At 38.7% G+C, this 21,671-nt stretch overlaps 1 protein-coding gene across 1 annotated transcript in view; it reads right to left on the reverse strand.

Moving 5' to 3' along the window:
• Positions 1–21,671, reverse strand: part of PAWR (pro-apoptotic WT1 regulator) — a 103,341-nt gene that overhangs the window by 13,006 nt on the left and 68,664 nt on the right. Inside the window, exon 4 of the mRNA XM_035901680.1 lies at positions 2,227–2,261. Within this exon, the coding sequence (XP_035757573.1) occupies positions 2,227–2,261 (35 nt within the window). The remainder of the gene's footprint in view (positions 1–2,226; positions 2,262–21,671) is intronic.

Below are 21,671 nucleotides of genomic sequence, written 5' to 3' on the forward strand. Positions count from 1 at the left end.
AATCCCCTCATCCAGGTCATTGATAAAGATATTAAACAAGACCATCCCTAGAACTGAGCCCTGGGAGACACCGCTTGTGACCAGCCGCCAACTGGATTTAACTCCATTCACCACGACTCTCTGGGCTCGGCCAAAATAGTTGCCAATGCTATACAAAAACATACTCATATATATTTTTTTCCTCATTTTTCATTGAGCTTTCAAAACTTTGTCTTTCAAGCTCCAAAGAATTTATAAAAAATAATACAGTTAGATACCTTAAAAGAAGATACTACCAATAATGAAGATTTCACAATGAAAATATCTGAAGAAACATTAAATCAACTTCATCTTCAGTTTTAGTTGGTGCATTCATAGCTGAATTTTTAAAAATTCAATTACACAAATTTTCTACTCCTTTATTTTGGCTTTAACTATTTAAACTAAATAGAGGAAAGAATTATCAATATAGTATTAAAAATAAATTTAAATATCAACATTTTTCAATGATTATTATTATTATTATTGTTGTTGTTATTGTTGTTATTGTTGTAATAATATAAACCACAAACATCCCCCACAAAAAAAAATATCTGTGCCTTGGACATGAAAGGATTTTGAAATACCTGGTGAAAGATGATATATTAAAAGGTGGTGCTTGCTTTATCAGGGGCCCAATGTGCTAGTGAAAAGGTTATAATTAGGAAATGAGGTCTAAAGAATCATAGAATCACTTTGGTTGGAAAAGACCTTTGAGATGATGTGATGCCAGTCCTGAGGGGGGAAGTTCACAAAGAATGTACATCCTACATATAACTAAAGCTGAGCAAACAAAGTCTTATTTTAGCATTTTCTAGCTTTGGAGTTTCCTATTTTTGCAATGCTAATCAGAAGAATTAGCTTCATTTCAAATAAGCTATGAATGTGACTGCGCAAAATTCTATTTTTACCACCACCCCCCCACAACCAAGTTTTTGCAAGTGAGTGAGGATACACAGCATGTGAACAGAGTAAAGATAAAGATGTTTATGCAAAGCCACAATGCACTATGACACACACCACTAAGTATTCGGCAGATACAAATAGCAATGAAATTCTGCACAAGGACTGAAGAGGAAGTGGAGCCTAAACTAACGTGTGCTTGATTACTAAGAAAGTAATCATGAAATTATATAGTTATTAAGATTGTGACAATAAGACCACCCATTCTGCAATGGCAAAGTGATTTAAAAAAAAAAAAACCTTACAGCAATAAAAAGCATCACTCAACCTCAACTAGGTTTATGAGAACCCAGGAATCTAAACATAAAAGCAGCACCACGCTAAGAAATCTAATGCACAATAGGGTAGGCTATTATTTTTTACAGTGAGGGTGGTAAAATGCTGGAACAGGTTGCCCAGAGAAGTTGTGGATGCCCCATCATTGGAAGTGTTCAAGGTCAGGCTGAGTGGGACTTTGATCAACCTAATTTAGTGAAAGATGTTCCTGCCCACTGCAGTGCGGTTGGACTAGACGATCTTTGAAGGCCCCTTCCGACCCAAATAATTCTATGATTCTATAGGTGAACAAATCTGAGGGCTGGAAAATACACCAGTGAAGACAAATGCCTTGCTTCAGCTGATGTACTTTAGGCCCCATGTTACCATTACATTTTCCTAGTAATTGTGATAGCTTTGTCAATATTAATTCCACAGGGGCAAAAATTTCACACACCGGTCAGGTGCATCAAGAGCTTCTGCAATATTTTTCTGATTGAAGAACTTGAGTAATGACCAGGGTAACGCTTGGCTCAAATACAAACAAATGACAAACCGGACACGCTACATGTGGGCAGCATCCCCTACAACCGAGATAGTAGTATGACAAAACCACAGACATTTCTTTCAATATTACTATGGAGAGCAACACAATTACCTTCCTGTATTAAACTTCAGAAGACAGTGGTTCATAAATTAACTGTGAAACTACTAGCTTGTAGGTAATGCACAGTTGTTAAGACTTTTTCTTGGAAAACTGTTCTGCACTAGTAAGATCCAGCAAAACACTAGCTGAATTTATTTTAAAATAGTAACATAATAGAGGGGTTCGGATAAGTTTGCTGCACCTCTCAGGTCCTTACCCCCAAATTGGGCTATATATCTACAGTAGCAGTATGATGGCCTCTACTGCAAACGCCCATTTCATCAGCTTTATTTCTGGCAGAACTATATACGTAAATAAATGTGTTGTGTACAAAGATCTCATACCTTTTATACCTGCTTGAAACCATCCTGGAGGAGTCCTAAAAGAAACAGAAGGGGAAAACTAATTAACACTGTTATTGTATTTGCACTTCCAAAATACTTTATCACTCCATAGAAAATGAAGCCTGCAGTTAAGAGCAGGAGGCCCATGCCTCAAACAGCTGCTGTACAACTTCGTTTTGCACTATTTTGCTGTTGGGAATAAACAGAATACCAGGATTACTGTCACCATGCTACTGCTTCTGAACATCAGCTCAGAACCCTTAAACAACAGCTTCTGATTACATCTTAAAACTGGATGCACTTACTCTGTCCCCCAGCATCCAGAACATGCAGCTTACCAGAGCAGTATACATCCTGCCACCAATACACCTTCACTATCACTGCTAATACAGAAACACTTGTGCACTTTGCTGTTCCTCTACTTGCCCAAGAGCAGCAAGAGCAAAACCGTTCTGATTCTTCAGCACCATTGCTGTCCTTCTGGACGGAACTAAAACTGAAGCCAGCAACTAGTACAGGGTTGAGACACAAATCAATTTATTACGTACATATCGGCTGGGTCATGGTAACTACAGGTATGCTCTTCGCCATGCTAACCCAGGTTTTGCAACCTGGCTCACCTCAGTTTCTCTCAGGCTAACTGAAGTGGTCTTCTCCTGGCACTTGCTGTTAAGCAGGCAGGCTAGAAGTCTGTACGGGAATGTTTCATGCACGCTAATGTCAGACAGGGACTTGTCAAGCTATGGTAAAGCTGATTTTTGATCATTGCTTTCCAAGCACTTGCAGAAGCTTAATCCATTCTGACTACAAATGTAAAGAATACTCTGCATATCCTTTGATTGCGCTTTGGAAATTATCTGAACAACTGAAATAGCAAGAAACAGAACATATTTTAAATAACAGTGCACATTTTAAGTAAGAGTTGGAAAGTGCAGAAGCTATGCACCTGGCCCTTCAAAGACAGATACATACATGTATTACTTGCAGATTACAAGTCTTACCATATATTTTCTAGCTTAAGATAAAGAATTTCATTACTTTTCAGATTCCCACAATGCAGTAAGATGTTCTCACTATGATTACATTTTATTTGGTTTTTTTTTTGTTGGGTTTGTTTTTTCATTTGAAAAAAATCTATTATGCTTTTATTCTGGCTCTGTAAAGATGGAAATGGAAACAAAAAAAAACAGTGGGGAAAAGGACTCATTTATTGTTACACAATCCCTGAAAAAACATCAATGCATTATATACAAATAAGAAAACCTGAAACAATATATTTGCATCAATAATGCTATGCTTGAGGCTTCCCAATACCAGTCGGATCACACAGAAAAATTAAGACATGTTTCAACTGGTAAATGATGGCTCAGATTAGACATGGTAAGTCCACAAACATTTTTTTGGATGTTGTAAAAAGAACACAGACCAATTATTTTATTAGTCATAGACAAAACTCCCCCCAGCATCAGGAAATATTAGGTAAAAAGTCAGGAAAGAATATTTAAGGACGTAATGAATGTCCTTTGCTGGACAAAAGAATGGCAAAGCATGAAATTCTGTCTGTTTATGACCCTAACTGCAGACAGAGGAATAATGGGATCTCAAAACAAGATGCAAGAGAAATTCCATCCCCTCTGAAAGTCCTACAAAACATTACACTACCTTCACTGATCAGTGTATTAATGTCTAAGTAAATAAACAAGCTAAAAAAATAGGATTAAAATAATATTTTATTATAGAAAATAAAGTTGACAAAAAATATTTGTATAACAGAAAAAAACCTTCATCTGAAAGCACATTTTATTTTATGAAGCATTTTCAACTTCTGCAACATGTGCTACACTTTCCCTAATATAAGAAGAACAACAACAACAACATTCAACAAAGTTAAGTCATGGGAATTATTTGAAGAAACCCACAAAATGTTGTAAAATTCCTGGTTTAACTTGGTAACTATTTTATCATTGGTGACAGCATCTGAAAAGTAGCAATTCACAGCTATGAACAGCAACCTAATTTCACCTCTAAAAGGGCAAGGAAACAGAATTTTAAATGGTACCAATGCTATTTTTAAAGTTTACTAAGGGCACGTTATCTTTGAAAGGTCATGTCAGTAGGGGGAGGTTTCTGAGGACAGGAAGGAAGTAAATGTCACTCCTGTCTTCAAGAAGGAAGATGCAGGGAACTACAGGCCAGTCCTTACCTCAGTCCCTCAATAGGTGACGGAACAAATCCTGGAGGACAAGAAGGTGAAACCAGCATGCATATATGAAGGGGAAATCATGCGTGACTGACTTGACAGCCTTCTACAAGGAGATGACTGGCTCAGCGGATGAAAGGAGGACAGACGATGTTTGTTTCGATTTTAGCAAGGCTTTAAACACCTTCCCACATAACACATGTATAGGCAAACTGCTGAAATGCAGACCAGGTAAGTAGACTGTAAGGTGCAATGAAAAGTCACTGGACTACCAAGCTCAAAGGGTTATGAACAGCAGCACGAACTCCAGCTGGACACCAGTCACTTGCAGGGGCTGATACAGGGGCCAGTACTGCTTAACATCTTCAGTAATGACCTTGATGATGGGACAAAGTGCACCCTCAGCAAGTTCGCAGACTACACAAAACTTGGATGAGCATTTAATAATACATCAGATGGCTGTGCTGCCATGCAGAGGGACAACAACAGGCTGGAAAGCAGCCTAACAGAGACCTCATGAAGTTCAAAAAAAGGGAAATGCGAAGTCTTGCACCTCGGGAGGAATAGTCCCCAGTACCAGTACATGCTGTGGGCTGGCTAGAAAGCTGCTGTGCAGAAAAGGACCTGGGGTCCTGGTGGACACCAGGTTGAACTGGAGCCATCAATGTGTCCTTGCAGCAAAGAAGGCCGACGGCATCCTCTGGATGTGTTGCCAGCAGGTCAAAGGAGGTGATCCTTCCCCTCTGCTCAGCCCTGGCAAGACCACAGCTGGAGTGTTGGGTCCAGTTCTGGGCTTCTCAGTATGAGAGAGACATACTGGAGAGACTGCAGCAAAGGGCCACACAGACGATTAAAGGTTTGGAGCATCTGACACATAAAAGGAGAAGCTGAGAGTGCTGGGACTGTTCAGCCTGGAGAAGAGAATGCTCAGGAGGTTATCTTGCCAGTGTGTATAAACACCAGATGGGGTAAAGAAGATGGAGCTATACTCCACTGTGCCCAGAGAAAGGATGAGAGGCAACAGACAGAAACTGAAATACAAGAAATTCAACTTAAACGTAAGAAAATACTTTCTTTCTGTGAGATTAAACGCTGGAGCAGGTTGCCTAGAGAGGTTATGGAGTTTCTATCTGTGGAGATAATAAAAACCCAACTGGCCACAGTCTTGAGCAATTTGCAATAGCTGACCCTGCTTTGTCCGCAGGCATTGGACTTGAGACTTCCTGAGATCCCTTCCAGCCTTAATGAGTCTGTGTTTCTGCTCTGCTCATCTGAGTTTTCTATCTGCACTCTACTCTCAGCTTAGTGTTTAAGTGAACACATACCTAACGTCTGGCAGCTCCAGAGGATTTCATTCTGCCCTCTAATATTGTTATCCAGGGACTCGGCTATCCAAACTTTTATATACAGAGGACTGTAACAGCCTGATTTTTAGCTTTAAGACGGTCAGCAATGACTGACAAGGTGATTTGACTCTGATTTATGTGAAGAGATTTGAGTAGTTTCATCTAAAACGTTAAGACACGTATTGACTGTATATGAAAACTGAAATGCCATATCAGTAATATCAGTATATACAGTAATATCAGTAATAACAGCTCTTGGTGGTGATGGTCTCAGAAACATCCGTAGACAAGTGGTTCAAATCTCTTTTTAAGCTTGGATGGAGAAAGAGAGACACATCGGTGTCTGGATCAGAATTTTGCCTAACTGTAGATACAACTCTTGCCAGTAAGTAGGAACTCTGTGCTCTAAACTTCCTCAGTTCTTATTTTTAAAACAGCTTTTTTAGGAAAATGCGGAAGCCTTGAGGTTATGGCCATAATTCCTGGTGAACATAAGCCTCTGCTTACAGTGGAAGGCAGAATTCACAAGAACAGGAGAATTTACATGTGACACTGCAGTCTAGTTAAGCACACATACCCTTGTACAAAGAAATCTCTGGATCTTGGATGCTTGTTTTCTATTCTAGACACCAAAGGGATGCAATGTATGCACTGCATACCCTCAAATATGCTCAGACCTTTTCATATAGTAAATGCAAATATAAGTCGTAAAGCAATTTATATATACAGCCTTGTACATTTACCTCCACAGGAGACTTCTAAAAGTTTGGCAGTACTATTCAGAAAAGCCAGTTCTTCAGAAGAAGAAAGCTGGGAAAGCAAACAAATGCTCAGGGACAAAGCATGGCAAATACTCTCATTTGCTACAAATGACAGCTGTTAAAACTAAAAAAAAAAGAAAAAAAAACCACCAACCCCACAATTAATTAGCCCTTTTTTCTACAGTAAGTATTATTGGGTTTTTTTATTTTTGTATTTAAACTACCTATGAACAAAAAGTTAAAAATACACATCTGATGCATAAAAACAATCTCCTCTGATAACCAAATTAATACTGCAGATTTGGTAAACTGTGGCTTTTATTGTTCTGGAATCTCTAATGTAAATGCAAACCAATAATTCTTTAAGGTGATGATGGCAGCACCAGGGAAACATTATCTCTGTTCTCATGTTATGAAATTTATTTGGCATGCCTTATTTATACAAAAGTTGTTGGGAACAGGAATATATGTCGTTATACTATAAACAGCATCACGTGTCTATTAATCACAAACGAATATAAGTTTCAAACTATTCAATAGCTCTTAAAATGAGGCAAACATCTCTTATGATTAAAGATCTTGTCTCCTCCACCACTTTTGGAAAAGACAAGGTTGGCAGAAAATGAAGAAGCAGAAGGAAAAAGGAGGAACATTCCTGTTCTGCAATGAATTAACCTAAAAGCAGATGATTAGGCATGTATATAAATACTAATTTACAAATATTGCTTATATTTCTTTAATATTTTTAAACTTTGAGTTTTAACCCATTTGAAATATCTAGTAATTACTATAAAAATGAATGATTTGTCAAAATAATCAAAAGATCAGTTTATCTGAATGTCTCCCTTTAAAAAAGGAATTTTCTTTGCTGTCTGTGGAAATCCTGAATGGAAAAGCCATCAGTAAAGAAGTAACCCATAACAATTACGCTAATGGTTTCCTTCATACTGGTGAAAAAACACTGCTGCCAAAGCCATCTAAACAACATCAGTTCTTCATCCAGGGTTGAAATCAAACACTCATTCCAATACAGTATTCAAAACACAGCTTTACAATTACTTTTACTTCTTGCCCACGATCTGTGGCAGCTTGCGTTACCTTCTAACAGCAAATACTACTGCTGATAAATTATATAATCAAGTAGTCTTGCTCCATCTCAAGTGGGAGTTCAAGAACGCTGCAGACTGACACACGTCAGCACTGCTCCAGAAAACTGGTTATGCTCCCTTTTCCTCATGTCTATGGAAGTGTTTGCGTGGCCACATATTAATGCACAACAGGGTGAGATCTAAGTGAAAATAACCAAGGAAAAAGCAAAGATTTGTCTCATTCCCCATGAGCTCCTTCATCTGATTCACCACAGCTTAACACACACACCTGCTGCACAAGAGAAAGAGAATGTGTAAGGGTAGAAAAGGCAGCTGAGACCACTTGCATTAATAAAACCATTTAATGCCAATTAAATTTCTGTCAAACTAGGATGTAAGCAACTTTGCAAACTCCCCGCTCTGCTCCCAGCTCGTCTTGGTATTTCATCTGGCCAATACAGAGATTACATAAACAAGCTGGCCATCAGGCTTTAAATAAATAAGAGTTGTCTGTGTTTACAAGTGTCTGACAAAGATTTCCAGATGTTAAACCAACCCTACCATTACAAATCCACTAGTTAAAAAACACTACCCAACATTGGTTTTAAACATGTACAAACTCTGGAGTCAGCTGGACTATGAAAATGGTTCACTGGAATCCCTTGAAGGACTACTTAAAAGTTTCACAAACAATGAAAACAAATTGCCTGGATCAAATCAGGCGGCTAGTGTACGCTGGTATATATATACTGGCAGGTAGAATATGTGCAGTGTTTTAGAATTTGACTATACACTAGTGTGAATTATGACTACATAATGATATTCCTGCAACATGCAAGATTAAATTTTGACCGAAATTAGGCCATCAAAACAATTTCATTTTTCATATGCAATCCAAATATGGGCTTCCTACAAAGTTTCCTAAACGTTCTTCAAGATGTCAGCAGATATAACTTCACTGCATGGAGGAAGGAGGTCTATTGCTGGGGTTTCCTACCTTTCTACTTACAAATGAACAGGTAGACTCTATCTCCATCCAGCCAATCAAGTTACCTCTAATCTCCTTCAAGAGTCACATCTAGATTAACTACATCTACTTTCTTCTTGTATTTAGTACGATGTTACATTGCCATTTCCAAGGAAATGGCAGTTATGTATCTTCTGCAATGCAGACAAAATTTCATTCCAATATTAAAGTGAGATAATATCTGCATGCTTGACAACTGAAAGGCATCAAAATTCGCCAAGGGAACGCATCTATCAGAAGCAACAGTCAGAGATACCATTTACCTTCCATTCCTGACCATTTGAAAATTTCTAGAGATGCTTTTCATGGACTGTAACACCAATTCAACTTTGAATGGAAATGCTTTCACTGTTGGGGGGCAGGGGAGAATCAGTCTCCACTGCAACCATTCTTTCCAGAAGCATTCTAAGGTGTTTTTAAGAAGCTTGGAAGCAACAAATACATCACTCAACTACTTGCACCCCTGGCAGCTGTGCACTTTCTAGATCTCGACCTGGACAGAACACTTACACATACAAAACCAACCCAGGCTCTCTCCCATCCCCTTATTCTTCTAGCTGCCAAGATTTTACATCTATTTCCGTGATTCATTACATTTTATTTTTTCATGGTGTGGATTTCCTAGAGATGACCTTGAACACACCTTACTCACCCAATAAATCTCTTTCATAAGCAATCATTCTAAAAATGAGCTTTTATTTCTAAAACTGTTAAGAAAGCATGAAGTTATCACCACCTATTAATCAGTTACAAAATAAACTGAAACAGGAACCTGGTAAGATTAAACAAAAACAAAAGCTGACTTACTGTTCTTAAATAGCCTGACAAAATTTTTTGTATTTTGATCTTCCCTTGATTTGTACTCTGTCAAGTTGGAACAACACATTTTTAAAAAGCCTTGTTTAACTTATATCCAACTGATCTTTTTAAAACACACCATAATGAATAACACACAACAGAATCAAACTTTGAGCAGGAAAAAGACATTCCTATATTCTAGAGATTAAAATTCAATTGCCGGAACTATTTTGATATTGTGGCACCCAGATAAACTTAATTCCAGATCAGCAATACAGAATGACCTCTTCCGTGTGAAGCAGATGATGTAGACAAGCAAGACCTAAAAAAAATGTCAGAGGGGAAAAGGAAGATACAGTTTCTTTACCTGTGCTAAGAGAGAAAATTTAAGGTTAATATACCCTCTGGTCACATACTTCTGAAATACTGGCTGATTGATTCACGTAGACATTTATAAAACTGGAAAGGCAATAGCATTACAGTCTATACAAGGATGATGCTTTCTTTAGGAAGTAAGCCATAAGAGAAAATATAAAGGTAAGTTCAAGAAGTAAATTAATGTGCTAGAGCATCTGCCTTTTTTTTTTTTTTTTTTTTTTTTTTTTACTGAGAGACACAGACAGAGAGAAAAACAGATTGTATGGAAAAAGATCCAAAGAGGAGACACCTCTCCAGATGTAGAGTAACCTACAAATAAATTAGGACAGCATCGCAAGTTACCAGTTCGCCAGACTGACTTTGAATTTCCCAGGCCCTTTCAATGCAGCCCATATGAAATCCATGCATCTCAAACAGGTCCCAGGCAGTGTCTCCTACCTCTGGACTATGCAACCCTTTGGGGACAAACACTATCCAATCTCTTTTTTTCAAAATGGAAATCTGAAAACATGTCATTCTTTGTGATGTGTGTGCTTCTGGACAATGAATGATGTCCTAGGTGAAAACACTGCCGTCCTCTCTACCTGACAGAGCAGAGCCTCAATGAAGTTCGGCACATCCAAGTATGCAGAGCCCGTTCACGTGCTGGTTTTGCTTTTCCAGAAATCAGGAGCAATGAAGACAACTATTCAAAGAACGCCTCTTCCCAAAATCTGCCGGGATCCAAGGGTATGTACTAGCAGCTCTGGCTCAGCACCGGCTTCGTCTGGCTCCTGCAGAGCGACTCGGAGGTTCTTAGACGCAGCCTGCCTGGGCACCGCACCCTGCAGGCACAGGCGTGCCCCTTTCCCAGCCCAGCCGAGAGGGAAGCATGGCTCAAAGGCACTCGAGTGCCTCGAAGAAGAGCCAGCCAGGCTGCAGCACGGGCAGCAACATCGAAGCCTGCCGCACAGACATTCATTCTATCCTGACCTACTGAAATACATTTGCACCATGTTCCCAAAAGTATTCTGCAGTACACGTTATCTGTCTCTAACTACTTCACGGGATAAAATCCAGCTATTCCAGCTATGAATTTCCCATCCAATTGTGAAGAAAAAAGTCAAGTGTTATAGTACACCAATTATGAAACAGTCGCACAATTTTAGATCAGGCTTATTTCATATCATGTTAATATAGTTTAAAAAATCTTAACATGGGGGGTTTTATCTGCTTTTACAGAATTCCATACATAATTGCAGAAGTATGAATGTTTTGTATAAAGAAAAACTCATCAAAATATCTAAGTTTAAGGTGGTTCTTTGCCTAAAAACCAATATGAACTAAATTTAATGCCTAACTTTTGGGGCTGCTACTTGGCCAATACAGTTTACAAGCTTATTTGTATTTTTGTACAAATGGAGGACTTTAAAGTTTATTAGTTCTTACAGTTCACCAGTATCTCTTAATCAGCTTCAAGACAGATGTTAGTAACACTGAATGACAGAATGGTTAAGGTTGGAGGGGACATATTTATATTACATATATTACATACTTACATGTAAGTATTTTTATAAGGTATCTTCTGTTAGATGGTAGCATATTGTTTTCATGTTGATGGAGAAACATAGTCACATGATTTAAGTAAAACTATAGTATGCTTACAATGTCCTAGAGATTTCAAAATTATTACCTATAACTTATAAAGCAAAATAAACCAAATTTTTAATTACAGATGAAAGTTTCCCCAGAAAAAGAAGACAACATCATGAGAGAAAATGAAGGAAAGTGAAAGTATTATTTCCACCTAGTGATCAGCCTGTGTAGTGAGCTAAACACCAAAGGAGTGGGGGAAAAGGAAAAAAACAAACAAAAACAGATTGGAAAAACAAATTTCAGTCAAGGAAAAGTGTCCTTACTGCCATTCACTTACTTAAGTGAACCTTGGTTTTGTTTTTACAGCCTCATCTACTACCTTAAATTAATATGTAATTAATAAGGACTTCAAACAAGAACTAACATAGACATGCTAAAATGCCTGGGTGCAAGTGATATGCATTATTCCTGTGAAACCACAGAAATTATGACTCATGTCCCTGTTTACATAGAGACATGAGGCCATGGAAAAAAGACTGCAAAAACATCCAGGGAATCAAATCAGACCTCCAACAGGAAGGTAAGGATCTTCAGTTCCCACCTATGAAGAAATCTTTCAAGGGCATTAGGTGAGAGGAAAAAATTAAAGAAATACCTGCAAGTAAAACAAGCAACTCCCAAGGGAAGTCAAGTGTCATCAAGAAGAAAACAGCTCCCAAAAACAAGGAAACCAGACATACTCACTAGAATACATGAACAGAGTTTTTTCCTCATTCATTATTCTCCGTTTCTATACCCAAGCAATATTCAACACCAAAGAGCCAGAACAAGAGTTCAGGACAAGCAGTTAGGCACTCGGAACAAAAGCTTCAAAGGAGCGGATTAGATGAGGCTGCCCAAATCCAACTAAATCTCAGGTGACTCACTGACAGAGCAGAGCTGGAAAAGTGATCAGAAAGACAGTGATTATATCCAACATATGACCTTCATGTATCAGTGCTGCATAGTTGTAAACTGAAAATGTAGGCTTCCTAAAATTCCCTGAAAAGAAAGGGAACTTGGAAATACTTGCAGAAAGCTCCCAAATTCAATGTGTCAGCCATACATTTAAAAAAAAAAAAAAAAAAAAAAAAATCAGTACCATTGCCAGAAACCTGATGAACACCTCCAACACATAAGGAAAAAGTACAGGATCTAAAACACATGACTTGATGCTGAAACACAAGAGCATTTTAAAAAAGATAGAATTCAGATGGGCATAAACCTTAATGGCTCAGATAAATAAAGAGAGTAGTGTGAGCATCTTGAGTCACAGAAGAGCTATGTCATGATATGAAACCCACAGCAGAGGTGATGACAGTGAAGACACAAACAGGATTTCCTCAAGTACTTTATAGCAAGTGTTAAGTATAAAATCCTGCACAGAGCTATGGGCATAGCCCCTTTGAAATACACTAGCCTGTCCCTAGACATATAAACACACAAAATCAAAATTTCTCAAAACTATTTTTGATGGGATTTGTCTTACACTTCACAGAGTGTTACAACTTTTTCAACCTCGCCTTAGAGACCTGAGCTGCTTGTTGACTTGTCTACATGGTGGATTGCACACTATGTACTAGACACATAACTAGTGATAAACCCAGCTTCTTCAGTGGAACCAGTTTAAAACAATGAGCCATCCTGCCCACCTCTACTAGGTGCTGGTTCCAAGGAAAGAAAGGACAGGTCCTTGTTGGTAAGTGTACCAGCAGAATGGGCCTGACAGCTTCTACTAACAAGAGTGAACAGAGGCAGACAAGCCAGAGACTACTCTATGGCTCCAAGGCCAAGTGACAGATTTGCCACATCCATACTCCAAAGCACTTGACTGTGGGTCTTCTCCATGTCTCATGTGGTGTCCCTAATAATCTGTAGGCTCCCCCCGCCAGTTAACAGCATCTAAAACAATGCAAGGGCTGAACTACAGCCCAAAGTGGTGTTTTCGTAGCATGAAACCTAGGTCTGTGTTGCACACCCCGGCATGTTGGTTAAGGGCAAGCAGCTGTTCCTGCACTAGCAAAGGCTAGTAACATCCTCGCAGCACTACACAGGCAGCCAAACCTGGTGCTGTGATGTACATACGACATACAAAGACTGGTTCCTAGAACGTTATTCCTCAAACAGTCCCCAGGTATGATATAGGAGAGCACTAGGTGGCATGAACCTAAAACCATGCCAGAAAACCTTGCTAATAATTAAGCTATAGGCTCTACCAGCAGGTGCACCCTGAGTGAGCTCACACCCAGGTCTTACTCTTTTTAGCAGCATAAATTTAGTCAGACTGCCTCCACCAAACAGCTCTGAATTCCAGATTCATTCTCCCTCCTGAGCCATCACATGAATTACACTAGACTACAAGGACATAGAGAAGCAGGCTCCTCCTCCATCCTCACACCACTATGGAACTGAAATATGCCACTTCTAAACACAAAAGCACACCTGAGTAACTACCACTAGGTTGTTCTCTAACTTAGTACAATAGAATAACTTAGAATAACACAAACGTATGATCTACATTATAAAAATGTCTGACAGCTATTGCTATGTACATTTCTGTAGAGCTGTGTCAGTTTTTGTTCGTCTTTCTGCAACAGCGAGTAAGTTTTCTCCCTTCTCCATCTTGCACAAACGCATTCAGCAGGGATCTCCTTGGTCCATGCAGGTTCTTGCAGACCAGTGTCTCCCTCCTCTATGCACACACCTCAAGTACTTACAAATTCATTATCTAGCTTCCAGACTTGCTCCTGTCATGAAAACAGTATTAACCAAAATTCTGCCTCCAGAATAGAACAGCAGTGCATCACTATACTCCACAGGATCATATTTCCCGCCCCCCAAGAAGTTTTAAGAGAAGACTGGGAGGAGATACCCGCTTAGACATGAACAATTTTGACAGCTGAACAGAATTTCCATATTGACTGCTTCAGAGATAAAACAATCTTTTCAAACCAGCATTTAGTTAGCCAAGTTAGAAAGTGATGCTAGTCCAAAACAGAAAAGCATGTGGGAAAGAAAATGAATTCCTTCACGAGGCCCCTGCTGACTGCTCAAAGCATTAGCTGGGAACTTGAGAAACTGCTTCCTACTCCTTCTGGCTGTATAAAAGCTCCAAACCAGTGCAACACCAGCTAATGCACCAGCTTACGCAATTCTGGAGCTCAGCTGTGAAAGAAACCAACAGTGCAATGACAAAATGAAGCCTGCTCATACAGGCTGACTACAACATTTGTAGATAAGAAGAAAAGAGAACAGAAGTAAACAAAGAAAAAAAATCTTAATGGAAGGATCACAATGGAACTTGAGACACTACAAGAAAGAAATCATAATGTACACACTTTGCTTCCCACTTGGTTGGCACAAGGATTTAAAAAGTATGCGCAGAGCAGGCTGGGCAACCCCTGCAGTCCCCAGGCACAGTCGTGAATCTAAAGCAGGAGTGAAGCCTCCACACCGCCTTGCCTGCACAGATCCAAGCTTGAGTCAGGTTTAGTTTTCATGCAGGTCCTGCGATGAAGAGTTGTACATGTGCACAGGCATACGAAACAAAGTATTCAATTATAAGAGACTTCATGGGTACGTTTAACTTTATTTACTGGGAGTGAAATGCATTCCTGAAGCAAAATTTTAAGCTTAAACCACTTACCCACTAAATTAAACTTTACTGAACACAGATGTTAAAAATGTTCATAATTTTGTATTTCTTTCTGAGGAAAACAAAGTTTGCCATTCAAAGGTAATCAAATTTATGCTGACAATCATCAGGCACTGAACACAAAGGATGCCATCCACAAACAAATGCAAAGATTTCTCTTTTTGATCAGCTGTTATGAAGACAAATGGTGATAACCACCTATTAGTATTTAGCTACAAGAGCGGAAGTCAGATGACTCAAACTAGGGATGCCCAACCTCCAGCCTCATGGCTACATGTTGCTGGCCAGGACCACTTTACCTGGTTTATGGCCAGTTTGCAGCCACCCGCTTTCCCTTTGGTCTCACATCAGTAACCGCTGGTTCTCAGCTTCCTGATTTCTTAGGGGCAAAGGGGACCGCGACTTCGCTTGTAAGCACTTTCCGAAAGCAGCAGTATTAGGTAGCGCACGCAATACAGCTGAATCAGATTTGCTGAGCACATGCAGATACTTTGGGAACGTAAAGCCCACTGAACACGCCTGGATCAGCAGCACTACGCATAGGCACACACATACTAAATTCGCTCATATAAGAATGGAGGAGGATGATTTTGGCAGAGAAACCTATGCTGCTACAACAATGTCTATTACATAGCCCATCTAGCTGAGAAATCCAGGCTCCGCTCTTTCAAAATTCAGTTTCTATTAAAACACACATACACACACACACACACACACACACACACACTTCTGCTGCAAACTAGCAATCTCATTTTTGCAAAACAACTCATTCTTTAAAGCCTCCAGTTATACCAGGCAAGACCACCATGCAATATTATTACTCCTAAACTCAGAATTTAACTTGTGGATTAATTAAAAAAAATTACTGCACGGGGTGGGCTTTTTCCAAGTCTCCAATAATACAGACAAAAAGCATTTAAAGAAAATCAGGACTGCAAAGTCAACCAGCTCAGAACAGGTCAGGACGTTGTTGACTTATGCAACTTTCATTCAAATTCTTACAACTACGTGCATCGTGGTACTGCCTTTCCCGACATCACCATACGATGTATTTTTCCACAAGATCTCTTCCGTGGAACATGAAAAAGAATACTCAGTGTGTAGTGTTCAGCATTTTGCATTTACCTGTTTTTCACAAAGTGGCCACCAAGCTTCATTTACTGCTACTTCCATACTGGAACTGCACCGAACACATGCCCGTATTGCTAGAAACTACTTGAGTGCTGGCCTGATCAAACGTGATCATGGAAAGACAGAATTCCTGTGTTCCCGTTTTCCTATACAGGTCACAGGAATAATCTGGGTCTGCCAAGCGTGGCAGTTAAACGTCTGAAGCACCTGGCACATGTCATGAGCTGTACAGTGCAGCAGATTCCCTGCAACTGATGTCACTCACTTTAAAAATACTGTACGTAAGACCTACTTTAAATGTAAATATATTTATTGAATTTGAAAACTTTTTAATCCCTTTTTATGGGATCCTTTTTAGACATGCAATAATATTTCCTCATGAGTTTTCTATTGCATTCACTATTATTGCCCAAGTGCTTTGTGAATGCTGGCAAATGTTTTCATACCATATCTGTGAGATGGATCATGTTAATCAGCAAATAGAAAACCCAAGATCAGTATTACCTGGCAACTTCAGTATCAACTATCAGAGGCTTACTATCTGATTTTGCATAAGTACATACAACTTCATGTTCTCAAACACAGCTGATTTACTTATTTCTGTATTTTAATCATATTTTATTTACTTTCTTTTTTAAACAATACCAATATTATAATCAGCTGATGTAAAATAATACTTGGCCTAACATCTGAAGAAATACAGCATAAAAAATAAAACATGTCCTAACACATTTGGGCATGCAAACTGAATTTTTTCTATGGACAGAAATTAACACAAAGTAACATCATGAAAACAGACTAATAAAAGATGAATTATTACTCTTGAACACATGCAAGAACTACATGAAACCTAGATGGCAAAACACCTTTGAAAAGTTGTGGTCAGGTATGGATGGGTATGAGTATCATTACCACATAGTTTGGATAACGAAAGTAATTGCAAAATGATGCTGTGTGGCATTATACTGTTGTGCAAAATAAAAAGCCAGGAAATGCAAAGTAGACGAGTATAAGCTACAGTACGAGTTGAGAAGCTTACTTGGCAGCGTATCCTTGGCATAAGATTCAAGTACAAGACTCTGAGGAAGCTTGTGTCAAGCAGATTTTCGGCTGTTTCCTAACAGAGATGCACATAATACTTCAGTTCCCTGCATCCCTTGCAGTTTGTCACAAAGCTAAGAAGTCACCAGAGACTTTTATTCTCTAATTTAATTTCATTTACTGCTTTCAGCATAGCTTATAAGGTGCCTCTATTAAACATTTACAGCTTTGTAACACCAGCATACATCACTGCTTCAGAAAATTTCAATGAGTTGCGTCACATCTGAAGTAAAGAATGGTATTTAAGCAATCAGAACTGCACCAGAGCACTTCTGTGGGAATATCTTCGGCCCAAGTTCCTTTTAGAAATTGCCTGCAACGTTCTGGTGAAACACTAAGCTTTTTTAGAACAAAAGGTTAAAAAAAGATCAGATGTGGTTTTCCTTCGATTTTCATAGTCTCTTGGATGACTTACAACTAAATGCACAAGTCATAACTAAATGGTCATGGTAATAAATAAAGTTTAGATGAATTCACCAGCCATCTAACCTATTCACTATTCAAGTTAACTACGATGAACCCAATCTGCTGTGGCATGATTTTATAATTACACCATTAGGTGAATGCTGATTATGTAGATGTTTAATCCTATCCTCACCTTCAGTCAACTGGAAGGATTCTTTCAAAGGTACTGGGTAATTTCTACACTAAACAGAGTGATTATCCAAGCATCTATCACAACCTAATCTCTTGCAAAGAACAAAAACCTGCATTGCTGCTATGTAGAGGAATGAGAGCAATCCAAGACGTGGCAAGACTACGGTGTATGCAAGTCAAGGTTGTGAGTTGAAAATTAGAGCAACTTTTCCTTTTGTTGTCTTGGACTAACAGCTCCACAGGAATTCAGTCCTAGGGTCAAGCTTTAGCCTGTCTAATAATGCACATAATTTGAATTCATTTCAAGAATATGATACAACATATAGTATAAAGATAAGGTTCAGTGCTACAAATGAAGTGACATTTTTTGTCTAGCAAATCTGTCTAGTGTTGTTGACTGTGATTCATGTGGATGTTTAACTGCCTCAGATGCATCTTACAAAGTTGTATCTTGTGTGAAATAATTTGGTAAGATTCAACATTTTAGAATTTCTTGAATTTCCTGTTGCCGCACAACCTAAGAGTGATACAGGGACTCCAAGAAATGCCCATTGCAATTGCATACACAAAACAAATTAATGGTTGGAACAAGACGATCGCAGTTTCTAACTAGAGTGCAAGCGTCTTGAATGAGGTCCTGGGCTTCACAGCAGTATATAATATGCAATCAGGTACAGCAAAACAGTTGGTGTAGCTTAAAAAAAAGCAAGTCATGTCTCCAACTGGTGTCCCAGGTTTCAGAACGCTTGAGAAGCAAAATTTCCCTACCAGTTCATGCCAGCAATACAAATCCAAAAGCAGCTTTCTAGCAGTTGACCACAGAGAGATGTCCAGCAGTCGCTCCAGGCACAGAAGGTAGGTAACAGTGGTAGTTATGACCTGCAGTTTCTTAACTTGGAATTGAAAAACACATTGGAAAAATTTTGCTACTGTGTGCCAAAAATAAAGATCAGCATTCCCTTTTTATAGCAGGATGCCCTTAAATCATTCTCATGCTTATAAATTTTTACCTTTCACTTGTAGGATTCACAGTGTTTATTTCACAAAGGTTGAACCTCATTACTGAAGTGACTGAGAACTTCCCCTTTTCATGTTCACAGGCACAAAAACTAGTTTCTCACACCCTCTCTAATTGGTCCCTATTTCCAAGTTATTTTATTAGCAAAAATCATTCTGACATGCTTCCAAGTCTGCCAGGGAGAGGAAAGGATTCAGCCAATATAATTTTAGATGCCTACATCTGATCTAGTGAGACCCCGTTAGTCACCAGTGGGGAGAAAAACATACATCTACAACACAGTAAACCCTATCCCCATGCCAATGTCAAAAATAACTTTGAAGATCTCAAATACCTTGTTGTTTCTTGGTGGTTTTGCCAATAGATATTTACTGAACTATTCCCACATCTGACACTTAGATGTCAAACTGTTCACAGCTGATGAATTTTTTTGCAGTGTGTTCATACAGTGCATAGCACAACAACTAGCGTTCACAGACACTACAACATTTGACATGAAATGCGAGCAAGAAAGGAACCAAAAAAACACGAAGAAAAGGATTTCAAACGCCTTCCAAGGCATTGAGAATGACAGTTCTATGTGATTATGGCATAATTTCCAGAAAAACAGCCAGTCATGATTTAAAGGTTTTAAGGGATAGAGGACCTACACATGTGTCTCCCACTGCCAGGCTTTATGTTGGCTTTCAGTTAATCTTCTCAGTCTTCCCAATTTGCTCTCCAATTTTCAAAGAACACCACAAAGTAATAGACACACCACAACATGCTATCATGCTCAAGTATCACTTCTATAATGACACAGAAGTTACGTTAACCCTACTGCCACAAGATTACACCCCAAGAAGGGCACTTATTTGTGCATCTGGTCTCCTAAATTATTCCCCAAACAACTGAATTCCTGGGGGCAGGTGACCACGGTATCAGCACAAAGTGAATGCTTTGATGCAAAATATAAGGCCTTGCATAAGATGGGTTTTGGTGTGGGGTTTTGGGGCATTAGCACAATAGTAGCATTTTTCCCCATTCTGGAACTCCACAAGTCTTTTAAGAGATTTAAAAAAAAAAAAAAAATCATCAGTAAACTAATAGTTCGTTCAACCAAACCCTGTAGGTTTTTTGATGCAAGTTATCTTTACACCACGTACATCCTAACTTCTTCAATTAAGACGTTCATTACCCTGAACATAGTAACATTTCTGTCTAACTGCAAGAAAGACATTGCTATCAAATAGTTTTGCACTATTTTTAATTTTACCATCTCAGCTAAGCAAGAGCTAGGTTTATATAATTTTTAAGAGTTTTAAGCTTCATTACATATAACTTAGCACTGTCAGTCTGCACCCCTCCCACACATCAATGATTAGTCCACAGCACTGTGACTCACAAGCTGAGAACCATTGAATTGCAGCATTAAAAATAGGAGGAAAATCAAGCAAGGAAGTCTGAGCCAGATGTAACACTTGTGTTTGGGAGTGGATTAAGTGTTGATTCATCTGGTGAGGTGTGGCTTTCCACATTATCTTTTGCTTAAGTTAAGTAACAGTTCTGATTGTAATTGGTTTTCAACGTTTATAATCTTGCCAGACCTATCAACTACCCTATTTCCAATACAATGTAACTGAGAAGCCGATTTCAGCCAAATCATTCTGCTTCAGGGAAAATACTCTCAGGTCTGGTATACTTTTATATCTATTCGTAAACATATCTCTGTGCTTTGGATCGAGGACTTCAAATTCAGCCAGCTTTCAAAAACTGGACATTTTGCCCATGAGAAGGAGAACAGCAAATTCTAACAATGTTAAAATAGAACTGAAAGAGCAGGTTAAGGTCTGGAACCAAAACATTATTCAGCACATATTTGTCCATCATACATGAAGTCAGTACTAACTGTCGTTTCCCATGTAAATGTCACAGTAATTATATATTTACAGATTTCATAAAATGATAATGGAACAGACAAGTCAGCGAACACATCTGTAACTACAGAAATGTATTTATTCTGCTTAGTAGATGGAACGAGAATAAATATTGGCCAACAGCAAGTAGAACTGAATGAATTTTTAGATCTAAAATAAACTCTACTTTTAAGAACAAAATTAGGCTTAACTGTTGCAGAGAGGAGAAACAAAAGGAAACAAAGTCATCAAAGCTGAAATAACACTGCTGTCAAATTCTGTTCAAATTAGGCAAATTCTAAGTCTTCTCACAAAAAGAAAAAAAAAAAAAAAAAAAAAAAAAAGAAGAGTTGACAGAGTCAGTAATAAACTGATTTAAGTCTTAGCAGCTACAATTGCTAAGATTCCATCTGTTCTGTACATGTGCCATCCCAGGCCTTTGCCAGATCTGAGGACTGGGACTCTCTTCTGTATCGTCAGGGACAGCACACCCCTGCTGTGCTCTGTCAACAAAGCAGTAGTGCCTGTTTGAATACAGAGGTGACAAACTTGGAACCGTGTAGGATACAATTAATACAGACAGCTTGGTAAACAGAAACCAAGATTGCTGGTCAAGAAGAACAGAAAATATGGATGAAAAAACAGGGGCATGGGAATATAGCCAACGCATTATGTAATAATACCACCAGGAGAAACAAAAAAGTGACAGCTTTCAGAATATTTGTTGAAGAAATGAAAACAAGAGTGAACAACAGTAAGAAAGAGTCTAACAAACAACGTGGAAGAAGTATAAAAACATTTCAGAATGAGGAATCCTGCCAAAGAATCTGCAAAGA

This window comes from Egretta garzetta, unplaced genomic scaffold, assembly GCF_000687185.1.
Source record: "Egretta garzetta isolate BGI_Z169 unplaced genomic scaffold, ASM68718v1 scaffold68, whole genome shotgun sequence".
Classification (NCBI taxonomy): domain Eukaryota; kingdom Metazoa; phylum Chordata; class Aves; order Pelecaniformes; family Ardeidae; genus Egretta; species Egretta garzetta.